Source organism: Oncorhynchus kisutch, linkage group LG29, assembly GCF_002021735.2.
Source record: "Oncorhynchus kisutch isolate 150728-3 linkage group LG29, Okis_V2, whole genome shotgun sequence".
NCBI classification, from domain to species: domain Eukaryota; kingdom Metazoa; phylum Chordata; class Actinopteri; order Salmoniformes; family Salmonidae; genus Oncorhynchus; species Oncorhynchus kisutch.
The window spans coordinates 5,636,453-5,659,666 of NC_034202.2; the positions used below are offsets into that span (position 1 = coordinate 5,636,453).

General features: G+C 44.1%; 1 protein-coding gene across 3 annotated transcripts in view; it reads left to right on the plus strand.

Annotated features, from left to right (window-relative positions):
* LOC109874408 (netrin receptor UNC5D-like) overlaps positions 1 to 23,214 on the plus strand; it is a 317,100-nt gene that overhangs the window by 232,058 nt on the left and 61,828 nt on the right. For all 3 annotated transcript variants that reach the window (XM_031809239.1, XM_031809240.1, XM_031809238.1), the window contains exons 5-6: positions 17,390 to 17,564; positions 21,256 to 21,423. In XM_031809239.1, the coding sequence (XP_031665099.1) occupies positions 17,390 to 17,564; positions 21,256 to 21,423 (343 nt within the window). The remainder of the gene's footprint in view (positions 1 to 17,389; positions 17,565 to 21,255; positions 21,424 to 23,214) is intronic.

Below are 23,214 nucleotides of genomic sequence, written 5' to 3' on the forward strand. Positions count from 1 at the left end.
TGCGGGAAAAGAGCAGGCTTACGTTTTTTTGTAGGCTAGTGCAAGCTATAGTGCCATTGAAAAGTATTTGCCCCATTTCTGATTTTCTCTATTTTTGCATATTTTTAATACTGAGTGTTATCAGATCTTCTCCAAAACCTAATATTAGATAAAGGGAACCTGAGTGAACAAATAACACAACAATTACACTACCGGTCAAACGTTTTAAGACACCTACTCATATATTTTATATTTGTGATTCTTTAGCTTTGATGACAGCTTTGCACACTCTTGGCATTCTCTAAACCAGCTTCACCTGGAATGCTTTTCCAACAGTCTTGAAGAAGTTCCCATATATGCTGAGCAATTGTTGGCTGCTTTTCCTTCACTCTGCTGTCTGATGCCAAACCATCTCAATTTGGTTGAGATCAAGGGATTGTGGAGGCCAGGTCATCTGATGCAGCACTCCATCACTCTCCTTCTTGGTAAAATAGCCCTTACACAGCCTGGAGGTGTGTTGGGTCATTGTCCTGTTGTAATCCAAGATGGCGTAGCAGTGAAGACGTGGTGTGTTTTGTTCGTGTCTCGTGTATTTTTTTATTTTTCGTATTTATATTTCAACTGCGAGCAGCCTTTCTAATCGACCTGGCCCGGGTATCCTGGAAGGATATTAACCTCATCCCGTCAGTTGAGGATGCCTGGTCATTCTTTAAAAGTAACTTCCTCACCATCTTAGATAAGCATGCTCCGTTCAAAAAATGCAGAACTAAGAACAGATATAGCCCTTGGTTCACTCCAGACCTGACTGCCCTCGACCAGCATAAAAACATCCTGTGGCAGACTGCACTAGCGTCGAATAGTCCCCGCGATATGCGACTGTTCAGGGAAGTCAGGAACCAATACACGCAGTCAGTCAGGAAAGCAAAGGCCAGCTTTTTCAAGCAGAAATTTGCATCCTGTAGCTCTAACTCAAAAAAGTTCTGGGACACTGTAAAGTCCATGGAGAACAAGAGCACCTCCTCCCAGCTGCCCACTGCACTGAGGCTAGGGAACACAGTCACCACTGATAAATCCATGATAATCGATAACTTCAACAAGCATTTCTCAACGGCTGATCATGCCGTTGAGAAATGTACCTTCTCCGCCCTGCAATCTGGTTTCCGAGCCGGTCATGGGTGCACCTCAGCCACGCTCAAGGTACTAAATGATATCATAACCACCATCGATAAAAGACAGTACTGTGCAGCCGTCTTCATCGACCTGGCCAAGGCTTTCAACTCTGTCAATCACCATATTCTTATCGGCAGACTCAGTAGCCTCGGTTTTTCTAATGACTGCCTTGCTTGGTTCACCAACTACTCTGCAGACAGAGTTCAGTGTGTCAAATAGGAGGGCATGTTGTCCGGTCCTCTGGCAGTCTCTATGGGGGTGCCACAGGGTTCAATTCTCGGGCCGACACTTTTCTCTGTATATATCAATGATGTTGCTCTTGCTGCGGGCGATTCCCTGATCCACCTCTACGCAGACGACACCATTCTGTATACTTCTGGCCCTTCCTTGGACAATGTGCTATCTAACCTCCAAACGAGCTTCAATGCCATACAACACTCCTTCTGTGTTCTCCAACTGTTCTTAAACGCTAGTAAAACCAAATACATGCTTTTCAACCGTTCGCTGCACCCGCACGCCCGACTAGCAACACCACCCTGGATGGTGTCCACCTAGAATATGTGGACATCTATAAGTACCTAGGTATCTGGCTAGACTGTAAACTCTCCTTCCAGACTCATATCAAACATCTGCGTCTGCGTTACAAATGGCACCCTTTTCCCAAGACGGGGTGTCAGTGTAAACATGTTTGATAGTTTCCTTTACTAGTGCATACAGTACCGACTCATTCACTGACTCATTCAAGGGTATTTCTTTATTTTACATCAGAACTATGAAATAACATAATAATATTTTGGGTTTGAGATTTTTCAAAGTAGCCATCCTTTGCCTCGATGGCATTCACTCAACCAGCTTCACCTGAAATGCTTTTCAAACAGTCTTGAAGGAGGTCCCACATATGCTGAGCACTTGTTGGCCGCTTTTCCTTCACTCTGCTGTCCAACTCATCCCAAACCATCTCAATTGGGTTGAGGTCGGGGGATTGTGGAGGCCAGGTCATCTGATGCAGCACCCCATCATTCTCCTTCTTGGTCAAATAGCCCTTACACGGCCTGGAAGTGTGTTGGGTCATTGTCCTGTTGAAAAACAAATGATAGTCCCACTATTCGCAAACACGATGGGATGGCGCATCACTGAATAATGCTGTGGTAGCCATGCTAGTGTGCCTTGAATTCTAAATAACTCACTGACTGTGTCAGCAGCAAAACACCCCCACATCATCACAACCTCATTCTCCATGCGTCTCGTTCGGAACCAGACATGTGGAGATCATCCGTTCACTTACTCTGCGTCTCACAAACACATGATTCATCAGACCAAACAACAGATTTCCACCTGTCTAATGCCCATTGCTCATGTTTATAGGCCTAAGCAAGTCTCTTCTTATTATTGGTGTCCTTTAGTGGAGGTTTCTTTGCAGCAATTCGACCATGAAGGCCTGATTCACACAGTCTGCTCTGAACAGTTGATGTTGAGATGTGTCTGTTTTACTTGAACTCTCTGAAGAATTTATTTGGGCTGTAATTTCTGAGGCTGGTAACTAATGAACTCATCCTCTGCAGCAGAGGTAACTCTGGGTCTTCCTTTCCATGAGAGACAGTTTAATCAAAGCGCTTTGTGTTTTTTGCGACTGCACTTGAAGAAACGTTCAAAGTTCTTGACATTTTCAGCATTGATTGGCCTTCATGTCTTAAAGTAATGATGGACTGTCATTTCTCTTTGCTTATTTGAGCTATTCCTGCCATAATATGGACTTGCTCTTTTACCAAATAGGGCTATGTTCTATATCCCACTCCTACCTTGTCACAACACAACTGATTGGCTCAAAAGAAGGAAGAAATTCCACAAATTAACTTTAAAAAATGCACACCTGTTAATTCAAATGCATTCCAGGTGTCGTCCTCATGAAGCTGGTTGAGAGAATGCCAAGAGTGTGCAAAAGCTGTCATCAAGACAAAGTGTGGCTACTTTGAAGAATCTCAAATCTCAAATATATTTGGATTTGTTTAAAACTTTTTTGGTTACCACATGATTCCATATGTGTTATTTCATAGTGTTGATGTCTTCACTATTATTATACAATGTAGAAAATAGTAAAAATAAAGAAAAACCCTTGAATGAGTCGGTGAATGAGTCGGTACTGTATGCACTAGTAAAGGAAACTATCAAACATGTTTACACTGACACCCCGTCTTGGGAAAAGGAAGAAAAACCCTTGAATGAGTCGGTGTGTCCAAACTTTTGACTGGTACTGGATGTCCTCAATGATTCACACTAACTGGAGTGTCACAACCTAAAGCAATGTACCAAAGCCAATTATTTCTATAATAGTCCTCCAGTATACTGAAGATTCACTCTTTCTGTTCTGACAATCAGCCAAATGTTGGTGTGGTCTTCGATCAGATTGTGCCATATAGCAACACGGCAAGACAATTGGTGGGGCAGTGGTGTTTGATCCCAGGCTGTGTCACAACCTGCAGTCCGGGGTAGGGGAGTGTTTGGCTGGTGGGGCTTTCCATGGCTCATCATGCTCTAGCAACTTCTTGTGACAGAGCCGGGAGCTCTGTCGCAAGCTGACTCCGGTCGTCAGTCGAACTGTGTTTCCTCTGACACATTGGTGCGGCTCACATCCGGGTGTAAGCGAGCAGTGTGATAAGAAGTAGGCGGCCAGGCAGGTCATATTTCGGGGGATGTATGAATCAACCTTCGCCTCTCCCGAGCCCAATGAGGAGTTGCAGAGATGAGCCAAGTGACCGAATTCAAGGAGGGAAAAAAATGGCTTGTGGTAATACCACCCTGAACTCGCCTGTTCAGGGTCGTGTCTGGTTAGTAACGGGACCAGAGACGGACTGGGAATACCAGATGCCCTAAGCAAAAAAATAAAGGGAACACTAAAATAACACATCCTAGATCTGAATGAATGAAATATTCTTATTAAATACTTTTTTCTTTACATAGTTGAATGTGCTGACAACAAAATCACACAAAAATGATCAATGGAAATCAAATGTATCAACCCGTGGAGGTCTGGATTTGGAGTCACACTCAAAATTAAAGTGGAAAACCACACTTACAGGCTGATCCAACTTTGATGCAATGTCCTTAAAACAAGTCAAAATGAGGCTCAGTAGTGTGTGTGGCCTCCACGTGCCTGTATGACCTCCCTACAACGCCTGGGCATGCTCCTGATGAGGTGGCGGATGGTCTCCTGAGGGATCTCCTCCCAGACCTAGACTAAAGCATCCGCCAACTCCTGGACAGTCTGTGGTGCAACGTGGCGTTGGTGGATGGAGCGAGACATGATGTCCCAGATGTGCTCAATTGGATTCAGGTCTGGGGAACGGCGGGCCAGTCCATAGCATCAATGCCTTCCTCTTGCAGGAACTGCTGACACACTCCAGCCACATGAGGTCTAGCGTTGTCTTGCATTAGGAGGAACCCAGGGCCAACCGCACCAGCATATGGTCTCACAAGGGGTCTGAGGATCTCATCTCGGTACCTAATGGCAGTCAGGCTACCTCTGGCGAGCACATGGAGGGCTGTGCGGCCCCCCAAAGAAATGCCACCCCACACCATGACTGACCCACCGCCAAACCAGTCATGCTGGAGGTTGCTGCAGACAGCAGAACGTTCTCCATGGCGTCTCCAGACTGTCACGTCTGTCACATGTGCTCAGTGTGAAGAGCACAGGGCGCCAGTGGCGAATTTGCCAATCTTGGTGTTCTCTGGCAAATGCCAAATGTCCTGCACGGTGTTGGGCTGTAAGCACAACCCCCACCTGGGCCCTCATACCACCCTTATGGAGTCTGTTTATGACCGTTTGAGCAGACACATGCACATTTGTGGCCTGCTGGAGGTCATTTTGCAGGGCTCTGGCAGTGCTCCTCCTGCTCCTCCTTGCACAAAGGTGGAGGTAGTGGTCTTGCTGCTGGGTTGTTGTCCTCCTACGGCCTCCTCCACGTCTCCTGATGTACTGGCCTGTCTCCTGGTAGCGCCTCCATGCTCTGGACACTACGCTGACAGACACAGCAAACCTTCTTGCCACAGCTCGCATTGATGTTCCATCCTGGATGAGCTGCACTACCTGAGCCACTTGTGTGGGTTGTAGACTCTGTCTCATGCTACCACTAGAGTGATAGCACCGCCAGCATTCATAAGTGACCAAAACATCAGCCAGGAAGCATAGGAACTGAGAAGTCGTCTGTGGTTATCACCTGCAGAAGCACTCCTTTATTGGGGGTGTCTTGCTAATTGCCTATAATTTTCACCTGTTGTCTATTCTATTTGCACAACAGCATGTGACATTTATTGTCAATCAGTGTTGCTTCCTAAGTGGACAGTTTGATTTCACAGAAATGTGATTGACTTGGAGTTACATTGTGTTGTTTAAGTGTTCCCTTTATTTTTTTGAGCAGTGTATATAAACAGTGTTTTAAATAAATCAGGAGTTGGCAAGACAGCATAAACAGATCTGGGACCAGGCCAGTCAAATGTCGACTCTCTGCCAGTCAATGTTCGCCTGCCTGTCCTGTGTGTGTGTCCTCTTACCATGGCCTATCGTAGTGTGCTGACCTGGGCTGCGAGGGTGTGTCCTGTGAGGGTGTGATTGTCCCTCAGCTCTGTCTGCTACCTCAGCAGCATGTAGTCCAGTCTCCCCAGTCTCTGCCTGTCCTTGTCACCGTAGGGACAATTCTACAGTGTCCTCCACACGAAGGTCTGAGAGCCGACAGTCCACCACACTGTCCGACAGAGAGAGAGAGAGAGAGAGAGAGAGTAAAAAGATACACTGAGTGTACAAAACATTAGGAACATGTTCCTAATATTGAGTTGCACCGTCTTTTGCCCTCAGAACAGCCTCAATTCATCTGGGCTTGGACTCTACAAGGTGTCGAAAGTGTTCCACATGGATGTAGGCCCATTTTGACTCCAATGCTTTCCACAGTTGTGTCAAGCTGGCTGGATGTCCTTTGGGCGGTGGACCATTTTTGATACACACGGGAAACTGCTGAGCATGAAAAACCCAGCAGCGTTGCAGTTCTTGACTCAAACCGGTGCTCCTGGCACCTTCTACCATAATGTGTTCAAAGGCACTGAAATCTTCTGTCCTGCCCATTCACACTCTCAATGGCACACACACAATCCATGTCTCAATTGTCACAATGCTTAAAAATCCTTCTTCGACCTGTCTCCTTCCCTTCATCTACACTGATTGAAGTGGATTTAACAAGTGACATCAATAAGGGACCATAGATTTCACCTGGATTCACCTGGTTAGTCTATGTCATGGAAAGAGCAGGTGTCCTAAATGTTTTGTGCACTCAGTGTATTCCTGCTACACACACATCACAACTGCTACTACTAGACTCTTATTTTGATTGCTAAATACTGTAGAAATTAAACTCTTGTCCTCTATCCTCCCTTCCCCAAAACACATGTAAACATTGGTCTATAAATTGTGCCTTCCTGTATTGTACTTATGCTCAAATCTTTCATCTATTCCACTGAGCCATGTGCCTTATGTTCACCATTCTTATCTTTTATTGTTTCTTATTGTTGTTGCATTGTCCAGAAGTAACGTGCAAGTAAGAATTTCAGCGGAGAGTGTTTACCATGTGTATACGGCTAATAAGACTTGAGACTATCCATCATTTTTGGAATTTTCTATGGTCCCCTAACTGTCTAGCTTTCATTTTGGCGATTATTAGCAAGCTGGACACAGTCAAGAAACTGTATGAATGTAGGTCCATTATAATTTCTGCACAGTTTTGATTTGGTTTTAGTCATTTTAAACTATTTTGAGTTCGTTTACACATTCATGAATGTGACTCCAGGGAAGAAAGACAGTGGTTAAAGAATACATAGAAGTCCAGCCGTTTCTCCAACATGGCTCTCAACCAAGGAGAGATCCTCATCTACAGTGGGAATGTAACCGTCTGAACATCTCCACATGAATCTGGGGAATAACTAGAACTCCTCTAACCAAACATCACTTAAAGTGGAACTGACAGCGTTTGAACTACTTTGCATCTATGAAACAAACAGACATCATATATACTTTATAAGAGGTTTTAAAAATAGGTTTTATTTGACTGCAAATTCCATGACATAAGAGTAAGGCTTTGTTGGCAGAATATATGGATGCAGTTCAATGCAGTGGAAAAGCATTCTCTGGACCATCATCTGGTAGTGAGACGGATACCAGTCCGATTGCATAGTGCCAACTGTAAAGTTTGGTGGATGAGGAATAATGTTCTGGGGCTTTTTTCATGGTTCGAGCTAGGCCTACAATGACATTGTAGACTATTCTGTTCTTCCAACTTTGTGTCAACAGTTTGGGGAAGGCCCTTTCCTGTTTCAGCATGACAATGCCCCCGTGCACAATGCGAGCTCTATACATAAATTGTTTGTTTAGATTGGTGTGTTAGAACTTGACTGGCCTGTACAGAGCCCTGACCTCAACCCCATCAAACACCTTTGGGATGAATTGGAATGCCGACTGAGAGCCAGGCCTAATCACCCAACATCAGTGCCCGACCTCTCTAATACTCTTGTGGCTGAATGGAAGCAAGTCCCTGCAGCAATTTTACAACATCTAGTGGAAGCTGTTATAGCACCAAAGGGGGGACTAACTCCATATTAATGGCCATGATTTTGGAATGAGATGGTCGACAAGCAGGTGTCCAAATACTTTTGGTCATGTTGTGTACCTTATTCACCAATACATATTGATATCAGGATGTAAACCTCATTGTTTGCTGGTTCAAGTCAGTCATAACGTGGCTAAAAGGTTAGCTTATCTATTTATGTCGCTATTTATTTAGAAAGCTAATTATATGGAACCTAACATTAGCTAGCTAGCTGCTGGGAAGGTGACATGTCATTGGAGAAGTGGGTGAGTGGACGACTTTTCCACCATATCGTATTTCGGTGGCTACAGCTAGAGAAGCAGGTGTTATTTGGTTATCTAGCAAGGATTGTGAATCACCTTGCTAGCCAGCTATGTTGTTAGCATATCTCTTAGGTGTCAATCAAATGTATTTGGCATCAATCAAATGGGAGGGCAGGCAAGTTCCCATTCAGTTGTCGAAACATGGGTTGGGACAAGCATGTATTGGCAGGCAAGCTACAGAAGGGTGAGCAGGCTACTATTCCCCATCGTTTATCATAGCAATTTTGATGGTCAACTACAAGTTTAAAAAGTTTGAGAGGGTTTATCTATTATGTCCTCATTAGATTGTAGCTCATCTGGCTCTGGCTAACATTGATTGGTTGCTGATCTCTTTGTTGTTGTTGATGTGCATAGGCAGCTGAGGGAGAGAGAGCCTACATGTTCATGGTTGTTTGACAAATAGGACTGTAAAGTGGACCCCCATGGTATTTACATATTTACAGTAATCCATAGAGGTGTATTTTGGTAAATGCTTTCTAATGATCTAAAGTCGTGCTGTTGTTACTGTCTGTAAACACACAGACCAGTTCAAAGTTAATGATGGCAGGCACATTTGGCAAATGGCTTATTTGCATATAGGCCTACTGTACCTCTGATTGGTTATGGTGCACCGTTCTGTGACGAGTCCGGTCCCAATGTGCGTTCAGTTCACTTGAACGGTTGCTGCGTTGCGGAACAGTTTGTACTGAACGACACATTATTTTACGTTCTTGTTTCTTGGACTTTGAGGTACGTTTTCTCCCATTAGGTTTTATTTACTGCAGGGTCTATCAATTGTACAAACACACGGCTGCTTTCCCACTCTGTATTGCTATAGAATATTCACAAATGCCTCACTCTATGTCATGTCCAAGCATTCTATGAAAGTATGAAAATGTGAAAGTATCAAAGTGCTTCCCAGTTAATGTAAAATAAAGAAAAGGTGTCATCTTCTTCCTGGGGGAGTATGTGAACAGGTTATAATATGATTTCATGTTGCTAAAACGCTGTCAGTTCCACTTTAATGGACTTTACCACCCCCGTTGAGAATGTAGCTCGGAAGACATTTTGGATCAGAGAAAGGTTCAGAAACTGTTTAGAGTTGATCAGCTGACCTACTGTGTTTTTTTGGCTGCCACGACTTAATTTACTTTGGTCATGCTGTTTATTTGAATGCTGTTTCACATTTTGATGCAATTTGCACCGTGTTATGATTTCATGAAAACACATTATTGCTGAGCTAATACAAGCAGTGCACAGATGAATCAACATGAACTAACTTGCCGACAGTTCACCGGATTTATCTATGCATATGTAATGGTTGTGATTGTCCATACTGTTTGAAAGCAATGCACCATATATCATCACAGCATCCTCTCTGTTTCTTTGTTGTGTTCGCTCAGACAATGTCAACAATGGTGTGGTGCTGTTTTGTTAGGTACTTTAACGCCCCCCCAAAAAATGTAAATAGTGTTATAATTTCTCAATCAATGTTTGTACCGACAGATTATCGTTTAGCATTTTAGAATATGCGTAAAATGCATCCTTAAGTTCTCCTGTGTGACGCAGCGGTCTAAGGCACTGCATCATAGTGCTAGAGGCGTCACTACGGCCCCGGGTTCAATCCCAGGCTGTGTCACAGCTGCTCGTGACCGGGAGACCCATGAGGCAGCGCACAATTGGCCCAGCATCGTCTGGGTTAGGGAAGGGTTTGGCCTGCTGGGATTTCCTTGTCCCATCGCTCTTGCAACTCCTTGTGGTGGACCGGGCGCCTGCAAGCTGACTTCGGTTGCCAGTTGGACGGTGTTTCCCCTGACACATTGGTGCTGCTGGCTTCTGGGTTAAGGGAGCAGTGGGTCAAGTAGCAGAGCGACATGGCAGGTTCGTGTTTTGGAGGACGCATGGCTCTCGGCCTTCACCTCTCCCAAGTCCATAGGGGATATGTAGAGATTGGACAAGACTGTAACTACCATTTGAGGAGAAAAAATAAGTAATAAAAAAAAAGCCTCCTAAATGCAACATCTGCTTATACCCACAAATATTATCTGAAGAAATGTTTTGATTTTTAATACCCTCAAACACCAAATCATCCTTAATCTGTCGTGAATAATAAAGTCTTGTTTTACTGATGATCAGTTGATCTCAATCAGTTTCATTCAATATGCATTTAGATCTTCAATTATCTCGGTTTTGTGAGCGAATTAGAGCAGATGGTGATGACCAGAGATGGGCAGTATTGTTAAATATATTTAAACTATAGTATTTTGTCACTTGTATTACACAGGTCTTAACTCCGATGTATTTTAAACACTTTTCTACACCATTTTGTTGCCCCACTTTCACCCTGCATTGGTATCAGAAGTGTGATAGCACTATGGTGTGATAAGAGCATCTGCTAAATGAACTATATATAAATGTACATGTAACAATCTTGATAAATACTTTGTTGAGGGATAATGAACTTGATATGATTGTGATATGTTGTTGTGTCACCAACTGTAGCTATCTTAAGATGAATGCACTAATTGTAATTCGCTCTGGATAAGAGCATCTGCTGAAATGGCAATGTAAAAATTAACAATTGTAAATCATGTTGAGTATTACTCTAATGGGCTTCGCCCTGAAACAAAGCCAATAATAATACCCAGTGTGCTTTGCAGTTCATTTTGGTATGTTCATTTATGCATTTACATTTAGCAGACACTCTTATCCGGAGTGACTTGATCAACTAAGGTAGATAAACAACAACATATCACAGTCATAGCAAGAAACACGTTTTTTTTCACTGTTACTGAGAATGTTGATGCTGTTCGTGCCAGCTACTTGCACATTTATTGTTGTATTTTACAATACAAAATACATGTATTTTATTTAAATATAATAAGTATTTTGTAGTTTATTTTATACTTTGACTTTTATGGTATTTCGTATCTGTATTTTGACATTTTTGCCCATCCCTGGTGGTAACAAATAGCATAGCTAGGCCTACTTTTATATTGTTTCAATCAAAGCACATATTTTGCCTAGTGATGCCGTGGCACGCGCACACTGTTGGCTTTTAGCCACATGAGAAAAATACTGTGACCACTCAGCTAATCATCCTAAAATCTCATAAGAAATAAAGTGGTGTTTTTGGTCTTAACGGTATCGTTATACTTTGCTATTCGGTTACGTTGTGTGGAATACTAAATAGTATATGACTTTGCAGACATTGATTCAGCTTTGATCTAACTTAGTAAACAAGCACCACTGTGAGAAGTGGCGGAGCGAGGCTCTGGTGCGCTCCGGCAGCACTACACCCCTGAATGTCACTCCATCTGGCTCAGTAGTAATGGAGCCAAAATGGCAAAGTCAGTCGCTGCTTGTGTCCCAGAGTACAGCTGGTGGGGACTGTGACTGGAGCAGACACATCTGAACTAGATGCTTGATGGCGCTATCTACACTCCCCTCTGTATGTATTTGGACAGTAAAGCTAACATTTTGAATTTGGCTCTATACTCCAGCCATTTTGGATTTGAGATAAAATGTTTCATACCAGGTGACAGTACAGAATGTCACCTTTTATTTGTGGGTATTTACATACATATCTGTTTAACCTTTTAGAAATGAAAGCACTTTATTACCTAGTGTGCCCATTGGAAGAAGTCATAAGTATTTAGACAAATTCACTTATTGTGTATTAAAGTGGTCAAAGGTTTAGTATTTGGTCCCATATTCCGTGCACACAATGAAGACATCAAGTTGTTGGATGCATTTAAAAGCTTGTTTTGCTTGTGTTTCGGGTTATGTTTTGCCCAGTAGTTTTTTAAATATTGTGTAATTTTGGAGCCACTTTGATAGTAAGTAAGAATATAAGATGTCTGTGAACACTTCAAGATGAATATAGATGCTACCGTGATTATGGATAATCATAAATCATGAATGATGATGAGTGAGAAAGTTACAGAGGGACAAAGATCATCATTTATGTCTCTATTTGGTTCGGTCAGGGTGTGATTTGGGTGGGCATTCTAGTTTGTCTGTTTCTTTGTTGGCCGGGTATGGTTCCCAATCAGAGGCTGCTGTCTATCGTTGTCTCTGATTGGGAATCATACTTGGGCAGCCTTTTTTCTCCACGTGTTTGTGGGTAATTATTTATTTTCTGTGCTTTTTTGTGTGCGCAACGGTTGCGTCACGGGCGGTTTCTGTTTACCTGTTTTTTGGGGAAAGTTTCACTTCATTAAAGATGTGGAATTACATGCACGCTGTGCCTTGGCTCATTTATGACAGGAAGTTTGAAGACAGTGAACGTGACAGCAGGCTTGGCTCATTTATGACAGGAAGTTTGAAGACAGTGAACGTGACACTACTCCGTCATAGGTAATGGTGAGAGGTTAGTATGTTCTTTTTGTAGCCTCTAACTTTGTAGCCTCTCACTCATCATTATTCATGATTAATTTATGATTTTTATTAATCATGGCATTATCAGGATTCGTTTCCATGTAGAAGTGTTCAGAAACATCATATAAACTGACTTAGAAAGTAAATGACTACAGTCATTATTCACAGTTGAAATCAAACTGGGCAAAACATAACCCAAAACAAACTGGAAATGCATCCAACGAGTTTGTAGAGCTTGATGTAGTAATTGTGTGCTATTGGACCAAATACTAAACTTTTCACGACTTTAATACTTTTATACGTGAATTAGTCCAAATACTTATGACTTCTAAATCAGATACCGTATGTTTGGAAATATCCTCAAATTAAAGGTGACATTCTGTACTGTTGTGTCATATGAAACATTTGATTTGAAATACAAAATCCTGTAGTATAGAGCCAAACAAATAAATCAATAGCATCACTGTCCAAATACAGGCAGAGGGAAGTGTATAAATACCTGGCTGTTTTGTTGAAAGTGAAAAGCAAGAACCTAGAGCTACAATGGGGTTCCTATCCGAGCCAAGATGGTTCCGCTGTACACCTGGTTTATTGATAGATCCGGCGGGAAAAAAAAATATTTTTGTCATGTTTAATTGTGTTGCAAATGTAACGCAATAGGAAGTGAAGGATCATCTCTGGCAAATGATGAAAGTAGCATAATGAAAACACAATTACAGTATCAGCCACAATGAAAGGCCCATATTAACTGTCAAGAAGATGATCACACAGATTACTCAAGGCAATAAAGGAAAAAAACTTTGAAGATGTGGAGAGGAAAAAAATACTTTTCAATAACTTTGGGAGGAACATTTTTTACTTCACAATCATTAGGCTTCGTATTAAGCAACCAATCTTCCACCACCAAATTGTAATTAATCATTAAGTCGGCTGATCCAAAGTCATTTAAAGACTTAAAATGTCATTATTCACTGATAAACATAACATTTCCAAACGACGGCGAGATAAGACAAGGACACACCGAAGGTTTTAGTGCACAAGCCTCCACCGCCCCCACCACAGCGTCACAGTGTCACTGTCACATTCCCGAAAGCTCATTTGTTTAATGTGATTTCTCCAAAAGTCACCGGAGCGTCGACGAGGAAAAGTCTGGACATGATTGAGGGAGGAGGGGATGGAGAGGGAGGAGGGGGTGGAGAGGGAGGAGGGGATGGAGAGGGAGGAGGGGAGGGAGAGGGAGGAGGGGATGGAGAGGGAGGATGGAGAGGGAGGAGGGGATGGAGAGGGAGGAGTGATGGAGGAGGCGTAAGGGGCTTGTTAATGAAACTCATAGTTAATTGAGTTGGATGGAAGGAAACGGGCAAATGCCGCAATGTTTGGTAATTGCCTTGTTGTCGCTTTCACTTCCACTGTTAATGAATGTAAATGTGGCGGCCGGGTACTTTTTTGTTTCAGAGTGATTAGTTATTACACCTGATTTTTATGTATGGGCTGATTGGAATGACCTGATTGGCGCTTAGCTTTGTTGTTGAGTCAAGGTCAGGAAGTAGTAGCTATGGCTCCTTTGGCTAATTCTCTGCAAATGAGGGGCGCGTGGCGCTGCCACGGGGTTAGCCACGGATGTCAACTTTTTCATCTCTGCAAATTCGAGCAGCTTCAAACCGTCACAATAAATATCAATGCCTCCATACCGCTCCCACCGTGGGCGTGCCAGTCTCCCCGCTCTCTGCTGGCTCGCTACTGTCATGACACCAGTAGATATGGCACAACCCTGTACCATGACACACTTGAGAACAGTCTGACCAGTCAAACGAGATGGGTTATCAAGACAGACTGCCACACTGTCAGTATCAGTTTGTCCAGACGGAACAGACACAGGAGTAACAGATGGTTGTGGGAGACCGAGGCCATGAAAAGCCCTGTGCTTCTCATTTGTGGAATAAGTTAATTAGGCAACTTTTAATTAATGTATAAAGCATTTCCATCACATATGTGTGTCTATTTTGTTTGCGCCTTCAGCTTAAGACATGTGCTTCACCAATTAAAATGTTTTGTTATGGTTTAAGAGCAAATCAACTTGGGGAGACGGCATCAGACACTTATCAACACACACACACACACCTTCATTATGTGCAATCACTCGATCACACACTTCATACACACACACACACCTCAGAGTGGACATGGCTCAACCCAGTGCTACTTGATGCCTTCTAATTGGAACAAATGTGGCAAATGACTGTAAACAAATCCATTTCCCACCCTCCCCGAGCTTTATGTCCCTACGTCCTTATCACAGTCTCCGTATCCTCCACTCCCAACCGACCCCAACAGCCAGACTCCGGGACTGCCACCACAGAATGCAAATCACTGCCCACACACACACACACACACACACACACACACACACCACACACACACACACACACACACACACACACACACACACACACACAGACAGACAGACAGACAGACAGACAGACAGACAGACAGACAGACAGACAGACAGACAGACAGACAGACAGACAGACAGACAGACAGACAGACAGACAGACAGACAGACAGACAGACAGACAGACAGACAGACAGACAGACAGACAGACAGACAGACAGACAGACAGACAGACAGACAGACAGACAGACAGACAGACAGACAGACAGACAGACAGACAGACAGACAGACAGACAGACAGACAGGAACAGACAGACAGACAGACAGACAGACAGACAGACAGACAGACAGACAGACAGACAGACAGACAGACAGACAGACAGACAGACAGACAGACAGACAGACAGACAGACAGACAGACAGACAGACAGACAGACAGACAGACAGACAGACAGACAGACAGACAGACAGACAGACAGACAGACAGACAGACAGACAGACAGACAGACAGACAGACAGACAGACAGACAGACAGAAGACAGACAGACAGACAGACAGACAGACAGACAGACAGACAGACAGACAGACAGACAGACAGACAGACAGACAGACAGACAGACAGACAGACAGACAGACAGACAGACAGACAGACAGACAGACAGACAGACAGACAGACAGACAGACAGACAGACAGACAGACAGACAGACAGACAGACAGACAGACAGACAGACAGACAGACAGACAGACAGACAGACAGACAGACAAGACAGACAGACAGACAGACAGACAGACAGACAGACAGACAGACAGACAGACAGACAGACAGACAGACAGACAGACAGACAGACAGACAGACAGACAGACAGACAGACAGACAGACAGACAGACAGACAGACAGACAGACAGACAGACAGACAGACAGACAGACAGACAGACAGACAGACAGACAGACAGACAGACAGACAGACAGACAGACAGACAGACAGACAGACAGACAGACAGACAGACAGACAGACAGACAGACAGACAGACAGACAGACAGACAGACAGACAGACAGACAGACAGACAGACAGACAGACAGACAGACAGACAGACAGACAGACAGACAGACAGACAGACAGACAGACAGACAGACAGACAGACAGACAGACAGACAGACAGACAGACAGACAGAGAGAGAGATATTAAACAACAAAGCAGAAACATTAGAGAGATGGAGAGAAGAAGGGGAAGAGGAAGTCTGGATGAGCAACAACACAAAAAGGTCATCATTAGACAGTGAGAAATAATACATGACTAGTAAAGACAAATGGTGTGATGGTGAAAATAAGTCGAATAACCCTGTTTTATGTGTGAATAAATACATCCACAATTGGGGGGGGGGGGATCATAAACAATATGGCTTCCTTTTTTGGTTTGGCAGGTTCTTAATACTGACCCCTCTGTTGAGTCGTTGGTAGCAGTGCTGGAGAAAGTAGTTGGAAAGGCAACGGCAGGTTCTTAATACTGACCCCTCTGTTGAGTCGTTGGTAGCAGTGCTGGAGAAAGTAGTTGGAAAGGCAACGGCAGGTTCTTAATACTGACCACTCTGTTGAGTCGTTGGTAGCAGTGCTGGAGAAAGTAGTTGGAAAGGCAACGTGGGGGTTAATTAAAGGAACGATTGTGTGGAGAGAAAGGAAGAGAAGGGCCACCAGCTTAGTTTCTCTTGGCGCTCTGGAGCAGAACTGTGAAAAGAGTGAAATTAAAAGCACATGATGAAAGACTTCTCTGGCCATCAAAGGGAGAGAAAAAAAGCCACTTGTGACATGACTGGTGATTTATGGATTTCTCTGCTCGCATTTGTCTATTGGGGGCATTACCAAAGAGCAAAGCAATCTCTGAGGTTGTCTGTTATTGGTGGTTCTGGTATTCCACTGGCAAATGGACACACACACCAACAGGGCTCCCAGTGGGGTGGGGAGAATTGTTTTTGTCGTCAAACACACAGTCATAAATCAAGCTTTGCTCCCAAATGCCCTGGCTAGTCGCTCTCATTGAGCACCTCCACCCAAAGGCACATTCATTTCAATTTACTGGGCCAGCCATGTGATATAGGGAAGCATCAGTGGAGCGTTAGTTCAGTTTGTAATTCTTAATTACTTTCGCTCGCAACATGGCTTCTGAATTGCTAATGGTTGGAGTGTGTGACCCTGCTGAGAGCTTTGCTTTGATTGGTTGGGGGGGGGGGGGGTTGGGAATCCCTCTGATTGGTTGAAGGGAGGCTGGGAGTTGCTTACATAGGCTGATTCTAATAGTGAGGGTTGGAACACCTACTTCGGGCCAGTGAATTATATGTATGTAGTGATCGATAGAGCATTGACATTAAATTCAGGGTGAGTCAGTAGGAAATATTTAGTTTACAATGTTACTCCAAACCTGTGCAAGAATTGTTTCAAATGTACCTTTTTAGCAGCCTCACTCCCATTCTTCATTCTGATTGGTGGATTTCTGATTTTTACCAATGGCAGCCTCACTCCTTATTAATCTCTGTTGTTCTAGGTGGAGTGGTTGAAGAACGAGGAGCCGGTGGGCTCGGATGGGAATATCGACACACGAGCGGACCACAACCTGATCATCCAGAAGGCGCGTTTGTCTGACTCGGGAAACTACACATGTCTGGCCAGCAACATCGTGGCCAAGAGACGCAGCCTCACCGCCACTGTGGTTGTATTTGGTAAGACAACTGGATTGTATTCATTAGGACACACTGTAGCAAAATATTTCAAAGAATTGTGCAATTAGCGTTTCTTATTGGACAACTTCAGGTAGCCCGTCCTTGTTTCAGTCTGCTTTATTCTATTTCGTACCTAATGAATACTACCTTTCCCTATGCAGCAGACCTTATATAGCGAACCCTTCATTTCGATTACTTTGAGCATTTGATTGAGTCAGTCTTGAGAGACAGACAGCATTTTCACTTTTGGGACTATTCTTTTTTGAATTTTCCCCCTTTTTCTCCCCAATTTCGTGGTATCCAATTGTTTTTAGTTGCTACTATCTTGTCTTATCGCTACAACTCCCGTACGGGCTCGGGAGAGACGAAGGGTGAAAGTCATGCGTCCTCCGATACACAACCCAACCAAGCCGCACTGCTTCTTAACACAGCGCCCATCCAACCCGGAAGCCAGCCGCACCAATGTTTCGGAGGAAACACCGTGCACCTGGCAACCTTGGTTAGCGCGCACTGCGCTTGGCCCGTCACAGGAGTCGCTGGTGCGCGATGAGACAGGGACATCCCTACCGGCCAAGCCCTCCCCAACCCGGATGACGCTGGTTGTGCGTCGCGGTCGCGGCCGACAGAGCCTGAGCGCGAACCCAGAGTCTCTGATGGCACAGCCCATAACCACTGCGCCACCCGGGAGGCCCCTTTTGGGACAATTCTAATTAAGGTCCATTGCACAAGGCAAGCTCAATCAAGAGCAGCTTGATTTTGAGGGGTGCTCAATTGTTTCACTAAGTCACAGTGTAGTCAGACACAAAGTACAACAAATAAACCATACAGAGTTGTCCTATTTTGACACGCAATTCATGGATGTGAGAATTTTCCTTGCAAACAACATCCCTTGTATTCTCTCTCCTATTTTACACTCATCACATGTATTTTTCTTCTTCTGTCTTTTAATGTACCTACATAGGTATGTTCCACATGCATTTTCACATTGTTAGCATCTCCTTTCTCTTGACATGTATCTGAAGAAGATGTTTTCTGGCCTTCTGTCAATTCATTTACTCCAATCAGTCTCTCAGTCTCTGCAGCAGACAGCAGTAGGTGTTAATAGCAGTCAGAAGCTGACATGTCTTGGTGTTATGTTCCATCCTGTGACGGGAATGTGATGAGCAACTTCCTGGTTGAGCTTAAACACGACGAGACGTTTCAAGACATCGGTAAGGCTTTGACATAAGCTGTCAAAACTCCACAGCTGCGTGCCTGCTAGCTACCTGGAGGCTAGGATTCTCTGTTGCTTGTGCTTTCGCAGGCTCGTACTGTAGGAAGGAAGGAAAGAGTGATAGGAAACGAATAGCACCTATCATAACTCCACAGGACTGTGTGAACAGAAAGACAACGATAAAGTCTAATGAATTAAACCTCATGAAACATCTCTGAATATTATATTTTTTTCCTCTACTCTTATTCATTCAATCCCTCTCGCAAACCCACTTCGCTAGTTTAAAACCTCCTCCTCTGTGTCAATGACACCAAATCACCACACCGACAGTCATTAAGACAGCTGGAAATCCAGCTACTGTTTTTGTCTATACACAGAACCTGTTGAGGCCTATCAGTCATCTATGTAGCTAAACTACTTGGCCAAAAGGTTGTCGAACATCTCATTCCAAAATCATGGGCATTAATATGGAGTTGGTCTGCCCTTTGCTGCTAGAACAGCCTCCACTCTTCTGGGAAGGCTTTCCACTAGATGTTGGAACATTGCTGCTATAACAGCCTCCAGTCTTCTGGGAAGGCTTTCCACTAGATGTTGGAACATTGCTTCTATAACAGCCTCCACTCTTCTGGGAAGGCTTTCCACTAGATGTTGGAACATTGCTGCTATAACAGCCTCCGCTCTTCTGGGAAGGCATTCCACTAGATGTTGGAACATTGCTGCTATAACAGCCTCTACTCTTCTGGGAAGGCTTTCCACTAGATGTTGGAACATTGCTGCTATAACAGCCTCCGCTCTTCTGGGAAGGCATTCCACTAGATGTTGGAACATTGCTGCTAGAACAGCCTCTACTCTTCTGGGAAGGCTTTCCACTAGATGTTGGAATATTGCTGCTAGAACAGCCTCCACTCTTCTGGGAAGGCTTTCCACTAGATGTTGGAACATTGCTGCGAGGACTTGCTTCCATTCAGCCACGAGCATTAGTGAGGTCGGGCACTGATGTTGGACGATTACGACTGGCTCGCAGTCTGTGTTCCAATTCATCCCAAAGGTGTTTGATGGGGTTGAGGTCAAGGCTCTGTGTAGGCCGGTCAAGTTCTTCCACGCCGATCTCGACAAACCATTTCTGTATGGACCATGCTGAAACAGGAAAGGGCCTTCCCCAAACTGTTGCCACAAAGTTGGAAGCCAAGAAACGTCTAAAATGTCATTGTATGCTGTAGCATTAAGATTTACCTTCACTTGAACTAAGGGGCCTATCCCGAACCATGAAAAACGGCCCCAGACTATTATTCCTCCTCCACCAAACTATACAGTTGGCATTATGCATCGGGGCAGGTAGCATTTTCCTGGCATCCGCCAAACCCAGATTCTTCCGTCGGACTGCCAGATAGGGAAGCGTGATTCATCACTCCAGAGAACATGTTTTCATTGCTCCAGAGTCCAATGGCGGCGAGCTTTACACCACTCTAGCGACGCTTGGCATTGTGCATGGTGATCTTAGGCTTGTGTGCGGCTGCTCAGCCATGGAACCCCATTTCATGAAGCTCCAGACAAACAGTTCTTGGGCTGACGTTGCTTCCAGAGGCCGTTTGGAACTCGGTAGTGAGTGTTGCAACCGAGGACAGACAATTTTTACACGCTTCAGCACTCGGTGGTCCCGTTCTGCAGGTTTGTGCGGCCTACCACTTTACTGCTGAGCCGTTGTTGCTCCTAGACATTTTCACTTCACAATAGCAGCACTTACAGTTGACTGGGGCAGCTCTAGCAGGGCAAAAATTTGATGAACTGACTTGTTGGAAAGGTGGCTTCCTATGACGGAGCCATGTTGAAAGTCACTGAGCTCTTCAGTAAGGCCATTCTACTGCCAATGTTTGTCTATGGAGATTGCATGGCTGTGTGCTCTATTTTATACACCTGTCAGCAATGGGTGTGGCTGAAATAGTCGAATCCACTAATTTTAATTGGTGTCCACATACATTTGTATATATAGTGCCTGACTGCCTGTCATGATGAGCCTGGAGGCCCTGCTGGGAGAGAGAGCCTACAGACAGACAGACAGATGTAGTGGAGTAATGTGTTCTCACACTGACATTTGTTTCCTGTCTGACGATGAATGATGATCAATGGACTCATAATCAGTCAATCACTCAGCTGCTTTTGAGCCTAGCACATCAGAGAGAGAGAGCGAGAGAGAGAGAGAGCTCTCTGACATGCCTTTGGTTTCTTGGCCTGTCACACTCCAGTGTTTTAGGCAGTTAGCCTGTGTGTGTGGAGGTTTTTTACTCTTCCCACCCAATACTCTGCTGTCATGTTACATTTTACATGCTTCTCTCATTCCCCCCCCCTCTCTTTTTCTCTCCCTGTTCTTCTCTCTCTCCTTCTATCCTTCTCCTTCGACCTCCTTCCCATCTCCTTTGCCTATTTTCCATCTCTCCCTCTACTTCCTCCCTCCTTCTACACCTTTGTCCTTCTCTCCAGTGAACGGAGGGTGGTCATTGTGGACAGACTGGTCTGCCTGTAACGTGCGCTGTGGGCGAGGGGTCCAGAAACGCTCCCGTACCTGCACCAACCCCGCCCCTCTCAACGGGGGCACCTTCTGCGAGGGCATGTCTGTCCAGAAGAGTACCTGTAATGCCCTCTGCCCAGGTCTGTTTGTCTATCTGGCTGGCTATCTGTCTGTCTGTCTGTTCTCATTCTATCCAACTGTCTTGACTGTCTGGGAGGGGGGGATATGTTTGTTGTAAGGTTGCATTATTTGCCAAAGCAATCTGTATTATGACAGCACTCCTCTCCAAGGAGGAGGTGGGCTCCCCTGCTGCTGTTAGGATCATTTCCCTCCGAACCGCTTTCATAAACCGCTTTCATCGTCTGACCCCATTTCTCCCCTCCGAGAGAGACGGAGAGAGAGAGAGCGAGAGAGAGAGAGAGAGAGAGAGAGAGAGAAGGATATAGAGAAGAGAGAGCGAGAGACACAGGGCTAGAGAGAGAGGGCGAGAGAGGGAGAAGATTAGAAGAGTGTGAACATGGATAAAGAATATCATGCGGTATGAAAGGAAAGAACCAGAAAAAGACTCCAGCCACCCAAGCCATAGACTATTCTCTCTGCTTCCGCACGGCCAACGGTACCGGAGCAACAAGTCTGACACCAACAGGCTTCTGAACAGCTTCTATCTCCAAGACTGCAAATTGCTAACAAAATGTCTAAACGGACTATCTGCATTGACCCTGATATATACACCACCGTTCCAAAGTCACTTAGAAATGTCCTTGATTTTGAAAGAAAAGCAAATGTTTTGTCCATTAAAATAACATCAAATTGATCCAAAATACAGTGTAGACATTTTGTAAATGACTATTGTAGCTGGAAACGGCTGAATTTTAGTGGAATATCTACATAGGCATACAGAGGCCCATTATCAGCAACCATCACTGCTGTGTTCCAATGGCACATTCTGTTAGCTAAGCCAAGATTATCATTTTAAAAGGCTAATTGATCATTAGAAACCCCTTTTGCAATTATGTTAGCACAGCTGAAAACTGTTGTTCTGATTAAAGAAGCAGTGAAACTGGCCTTTAGACTAGTTGAGTATCTGGAGCATCAGCATCTGTGGGTTCGATTACAGGCTCAAAATGGCCAGAAACAAAGAACTTTCTTCTGAACCTCGTCAGTCTATTGTTCTGAGAAATGAAGCCTATTCCATGCTAATTTTAGTGTAGGTAAACTTCTGATCCACTGGAATACAGTGAATTATAAGTGAAATAATCTGTCTGAAAACAATTGTTGGAAAAAGTTTGTTAGCAAGAAATTTGTGGAGTGGTTGAAAAACGAGTTTTAATGACTCCAACCTAAGTGTATATAAACTTCCGACTTCAACTGTATATGTTGATGCCTAATCACCATACAGCTAGACATATTTACCCCTACCCTTCCAGTATCCCTGTACAATGTAAATTTCAATATGTAAATATGGTCTTGGCTCTGACCCTGGAACTGACCCTGTGTATAGCTTACTTACTTTCTTGTGTTCTTCTTATTTCTATTTCTCGTGTGTTTTTGTTCTACTTGAATGTATTGTACTACTGCCATTGAGTACTGCATTGTTGGGAAAGAGCTTGCAAGAAAGGCTTGTGCATGTGGCAATAGAACTTGAAACTTGAAAAGAATAGAATAAGAAGAAGTGAAGCAGAGAGAAAGAGAAAAGGGAGAAAGAGAAAAGGGAGAAAGAGAAAAGGGAGAAAAAGAAAAGGGAGAAAGAGAAAAGGGAGAAAGAGAAAAGGGAGAAAGAGAAAAGGGAGAAAGAGAAAAGGGAGAAAGAGAACAGGGAGAAAGAGAAAAGGGAGAAAGAGAAAAGGGAGAAAGAGAACAGGGAGAAAGAGAAAAGGGAGAAAGAGAACAGGGAGAAAGAGAAAAGGGAGAAAGAGAAAAGGGAGAAAGAG